The following is a 5,708-nucleotide window of genomic DNA, read 5'->3' on the forward strand; positions in this document are numbered from 1 at the left end:
AAAGGATAGCACCAAAAGCATTTGCCCAATAAAATATTGCTAAAATTGAAACTTATTTTGAAAATAATGCTAATTTGAAACTTATTCCAAAAGTAATATTTTTGAAATATTTCAAACCATCAAGTCCTTCCTTGAGGAGAGGTAATGAAGTCTACTTATAAAGACAACCTACTTACATGACATTGCAGGTCGTCTCTTTGTCGTCTCTTGAAGGGATAACGAAGTTCACTTCAAGAGACGATATGCAGCAACGTTACATTTTTTTTAAAGGAAAAACTCGAGAGAAGACATATATCACAAATTTGAAAAAAAAAATTAATCTAGTTATTTTCTTCCATTTGATTTTGCTTTGTTTCTTGATAGTTGTCTTATTTTCTTCTTTTTATCGAACTAGTCTTAGAATTTATTTCTTACACTTTCTCTTTCATTACATGTTCGGCGTTTAGATAAAATCAAGGTATATTCTTTGTGGAAACAACACTCTACTCGTTATTATATTACTTGTGATGGTTCGTTGCGAAATCAAACAAATATTGATATGGAATCAAAGCATGCAGGAGGTCCCGTATTGAATTTTCAAGCCCATAAGTATTTTCAAGCCCATAAGTGAAAGGGTATATAAATGGCCCTAGGCCCTAACTCAGATGCAGTACCATTCGTTAACAACTAAGTTCTAGGTAACGTGGAACAATCGAAGTGGTTATACAACAAAGACCCCGACAAAGAAATAAGAACATAACAGAATATTTTATTTAGAAAAACTAGCAAAGCAAAGCAAAGGCAGTGGCGAATGCAGTTGACATTTAATCAACAAGTAAAATAAAGGAGCAACAAATGAAAAAGAAAGTAAGAAATGGAGACATGGGTTTCACTTGAAAGTGGATATAGCAGTGAATATGGTCTGAAGGAGAGCGAGTAAAATGAGGAAGGTAGCAGCGACGACGGAGATAGAAGCCCATGGACTATTGAAATAGTCACGTCTCAGTGTAGCCTTGGATCGGTGCCACCATTTCTTGCAGTGATCATGTAAATTTTTGCTCGTACCGTAGTAGTAAAAGTCATCTGGAATGTGAGTATATTTACATAAATTGTTAAACAGTTCGGAAACCTCTTTGTCACTGCCACCAATGTGGTTGATTATGATTTCCTCCTTCACAAGTAAAGCCACGTCTTTCTCTGTGCTTATCAACCCATCCAAGAACTCAATATAATGGGCTACATATCTTTCTCCGGCAGACCCTTGTACGCGGTACTGTTCAAATGCCATCAAGTTTCGTACGTAGATTTCGAAGTCATCGTGGATTTCAAAAGGTGGGATTTGTAGAACCCCATTTTTGAAGCTTATGTCCATCAAGCTTTTGGCTCCTATTTCTTTCTTCACCTTGACCCCAGCCTCGCTGAGCTGAGTTATAGTCGGGGGAAGAAGAAACTCTCTATTTTCAATCTCACTGTTTTGCGAATCCTCCTCTGTGTCAGCTGAGGGGACGTAGTAGAAACTTAATAAATCGACCAAGTGCTTTACTTCTCCTGTACTGGAGACATCATCAGGAAGCTCATACCCTCCTATCAACCCCTTGGATAAAAAATTTCCTGTAAGTTGTACGAAGGAGATGTCATCTTTCATTGTATGGGGTGGAAGTAGGTCAAATAGAGCTTGAAGTACAAAGAAAGGGAGTTGGTTCTCAAGCATTGTCAATTCCTGATAAGGAATACATTAAAAGGTAGAAATAGCACAACAAACATGCAACATAACATCCATCAAGATAATATAAACCTTTTTAGATATTATATCAATATTCATGGGTTCCATTTTAAAATCAATTGCCAATGGGAGGAGTAGCCCATGTCTATTATAAACCAAACCATTGTTAGGTCCATTTTCTTTTCAATGTGGGATCCTTAACATGCCCCATCAAGATCGTGGCTCTTTTGGCTCATCGATCTTGACCAGATCCCATTTTTTGGACCAGATGCTCATTTGAGCGGGGTTCCACCTTAAAACCAATTGGCAATGAGATGAGTAGTCCATGTCTATTACAAACCAAACCATTGTTAGGTCCATTTTCTTTTCAATGTGAGATCCTTAACACTTTATACCCAATGCTCTCATGCATAATACAGAAAAGTTAAAGGGTGTAAAACTCATCTTATCAAATTCTCCCCCACCTAAATCATGCTTATCCTCAATTATATCTTAACGCAACATATTGAAATCTCCTTTCTAATCTCCTTTCATCTTTCTCAATAACCAATAATACAAGTAAATTCAGTCACACATCTATGAGATGAATCAAAATGACAATCAAGAGAATAAGCAATGGTAAGATATAATTTTTAAAAAAAAAAAACTCAAGCATCTCATTAACTCATTGAAATCAAATGCAAAGACTTAATACCCTCACAGACTTTCACTCAAATCTCTCAAAATGTTTTTAGGATGTTTTTACTTTCAAAATCAAAACAAAGCATGTTATTATCATAGGCTTGCAAATGATCAATCAAATCTCCCCACTTAAAGATGAATTGAATGTAAAAATCGAAGGGACTTTAACAATGGTTGTAATGGGGCTTAGGTAGGATGAGATAAAAGGGAATTTAGAGGCTCAAATTCAAGATAAAAAAAGATGATAAGTTGCATGATAATCACATAAGACAATGAACTACTATTCTTTTGAATTATCTGGCCCCATCTTCAAATACTAACGATATTGGAGAAGTGACATCAATTAATTGCTTCTTGAAAAATATTTCTCCAATGTATTCTCTATATAAACGACACAATGTAGTTTCTTTTCATCATCAGAACACCACCCCTTCTTTTTTTCTTCCCTTCTCTTTTTCATTTTTTTTTTCAATTTGTAGCACACCACTTGCATAATTATTGAAAGAACGAATGTGATATCATGCAACATTTTTACCTTTGTCTTGACAATGGTAGAAATATCGAGGATAATGAATGAGAAAGGTTTTAGGTTTAAACATGGCTTGCAATGGTGGCTATCATAAATTTAAGAACAGACAAATTATACTTGTATTGACTTGCGTCTTATCACTTAGTACAAGTGATTGGTGGCTATCATAAAGAGAACATAAAGAATACAATGTGTTTTTTTTTTTCTCTAAAGATTCAATAAAAAAATAATAAAGTTGTATTTTATGTATTCAGTGTATATATATGTGAGCCCTGCTCCGCCCGACTTGGTCTTAGTAGGTTGTCTCTCTCGATTTAGTACGACCATTTGTTTGTCGTTTTATGTGAGCCCTGCTCCGCCCGACTTGGTCTTAGTAGGTTGTCTCTCTCGATTTAGTACGACCATTTGTTTGTCGTTTCCTATCTCATAACAGAAGGTAACGTGAAACAATCTGAGTGGTTATAATACAAATACCATATCAAATAAACAGGAACATGTAGGGTATGTAAATATAATAGAATATTAATTTATTTTTTAAAAAAACTAGTAAAGCAAATTGCAAAGGCAGTGGCAAATGCTGGGTTAATGTTTAACAACTAAAAGAAGCAACAAATTAAATGAAAAAGAAACACAGAAAGGAAGAAATCAGACATGGGTTTTAGTTGAAAGTGGATTTAGCAGTGAATATGGTTTGAAGGAGAGCGAGTAAAATGAGGAAGGTAGCAGCGAAGACGGAGATATAAGCCCATGGACTATGGAAATAGTCCCGTCTCAGTGTAGCCTTCGATCGGGGCCACCATTTCCTGCAGTGGTCATGTAAATTTTTGCTCGTCGCGTAGAAATAAAACTGAAATGGAATTGGGGTATTTTTACATAAATTGTTGAACAGTTCCGAAACTTCTTTGTTACTGCCACCAATGTGGTTGATTATGATTCCCTCCTTCACAAGTAAAGCCACGTCTTCCGCTGTGCTTATCAACCCATCCAAGAACTCAATATAATGGATTACATATCTGTCGTCGTCAGGCTCTCGTACACAGTATTGTTCGAATGCCATCAAATTTCGTACATAGATTTCGAAGTCATCGTGAATTTCAAAAGGTGGGATTTGTAGAACACCTCTTTTGAAGCTTATGTCCAACAAGCTTCTGGCTCCTATTGCTTTTTTTACTTTGACCCCAGCCTCGCACAGCTTAGTTATAGTTGGGGGAAGAAGAAAGATTCTATTTTTAATCTCTTTGTTTTGCCTATACTCCTCTGTATCAGGTGAGGGGACGTAGTAGAAGCCTAATAAATCCACCAAGTGGTTTACTTCTTCTGTACTGGAGACACCACAAGGAAGATTATACCCTCTTATCAACCCATTGGACAAAAACTTTCCCGTAAGCTGTATAAAGGAGATGTTGGCTTTGTTTTTATGTGGTGGAAATAGGTCAAATAGAGCTTGTAGCACAAAGAAAGGAAGTTGGTTCTCAAGCATTGTCAATTCCTGATATAAATCGTGAAGTATAACTTTGGCAAATAAAAGATCAAATCCTTCTCGAGTTTCAAAGCATTCAAAATTCAATATTATCATAAGCTCCACTATGAAACAGGCGTCTATGAGCATCATTCTGACAAAGTCATCGCTGGTCATGTTTATGGGTTCTGCATAGAGCCTTCGGGCTTTTATCTCCCATTGTCGAGCAATTGCAACCACGTACTTAACATCCCGTTCTATTCGGATTAGATAATTACGGAAACAATGGAGTTTAGACTGCTGTGTAGCCAGCAAATCGTTTCGACCATGGTGAAAAGGGCCGATTGCAATGACTTTAGGCGTATAAGCAGTAGATTTCATGTCGAATAGCCGTTTGGGAACCCTGTAGATGCACCATTCTGCAGCGGCGATGGGAGGCTGTTCCTCCAGAAGTTTTATGATGGATAACTCAAGACTCAGATCATCCTCTTCCGATTGCTGATCAGCCACCAAATCCACAGAGTACTTAGTTGGCCAGGGCGTCTCATAGAAAGCTTTACAATAGTCCTGTTGATGCCTTAAGGCGTCACCCTTGTTAGCAGCCAAAGCAAAGCACTCCATTTGAATCGTAACAATCACCTCACGACCTCACGACCTCTTGGTTAGAGATATATGTCAATTATCGTTGAGTTATGCTCGTTTTGACAATGACTAAGAAACACATGTTAGTTAATATGCTCCTGTTGTTTAGTTGGCCGCCCACTAACACTATGAATAATACATAAAATGCCAAGAAAATGAGAAGAGAAAATCAAACAGTTAAAAAAAAACATTAAAAATGAGGTTGTGGCGAACCTGAGCTTAAATCAATTGTTATTGGCACATAACTCTACCCAAGAATTCGTGAGTTCGAATCCCTCCACCCTGTACTTTAAAAAAAGAAAGTTTGGTTAGGTGAAAAAAATTCGTTACTTTTGCCTTCCAATACAGACAATCACCTCCACAGAAACATCCCACTTAAAAGTGATCTCAACAACTTCATATCTCTCCATCTCTTTAGATATCCTATAAATTATTAAATTTATCCTAACCCATCAACTTAAGTTTTGATTTAATCATGTTTAAGTTTAAGAGTTATATTATTCTTTTTGAAGGGATTGACTACCAAAAGGAAAAGCTAAATGAACTTAAAAGATAAAAGATGAAGAAATAAGAAGTGAACCAAATAAGTACCGTATAGCCTTGCCTGCAAATTGAAGGGATCGGAGGAGATGTTGCAGAAAATATGAAAAAAGTGGGAAGGGAAGAAAGGGGGAGTCAGTATTGTGAGAAGAAGA

General features: G+C 36.6%; 2 protein-coding genes across 2 annotated transcripts; both read right to left on the bottom strand.

The window, feature by feature from the left end:
• Nucleotides 1–783: 783 nt before the first annotated feature.
• Nucleotides 784–1,699, bottom strand: LOC111004763 (UPF0481 protein At3g47200-like). The gene has a single exon (XM_022275941.2). The coding sequence runs from the start codon at nt 1,688–1,690 to the stop codon at nt 869–871; it is 822 nt and encodes a 273-aa protein (XP_022131633.1). The 5' UTR covers nt 1,691–1,699; the 3' UTR covers nt 784–868.
• Nucleotides 1,700–3,058: 1,359 nt separating this feature from the next.
• Nucleotides 3,059–5,708, bottom strand: LOC111005065 (UPF0481 protein At3g47200-like). The gene is made up of 2 exons (XM_022276426.2): nt 5,605–5,708; nt 3,059–5,295 (listed from the first exon to the last, which is right to left on the bottom strand). Exon 2 carries the CDS (start codon nt 4,990–4,992, stop codon nt 3,571–3,573), a length of 1,422 nt encoding a protein of 473 aa, XP_022132118.1. The 5' UTR covers nt 4,993–5,295; nt 5,605–5,708; the 3' UTR covers nt 3,059–3,570.

This window comes from Momordica charantia (genome assembly GCF_013281855.1).
Source record: "Momordica charantia cultivar OHB3-1 chromosome 8 unlocalized genomic scaffold, Mcharantia_2.0 BLBB01000008.1, whole genome shotgun sequence".
Classification (NCBI taxonomy): Eukaryota; Viridiplantae; Streptophyta; class Magnoliopsida; order Cucurbitales; family Cucurbitaceae; genus Momordica; species Momordica charantia.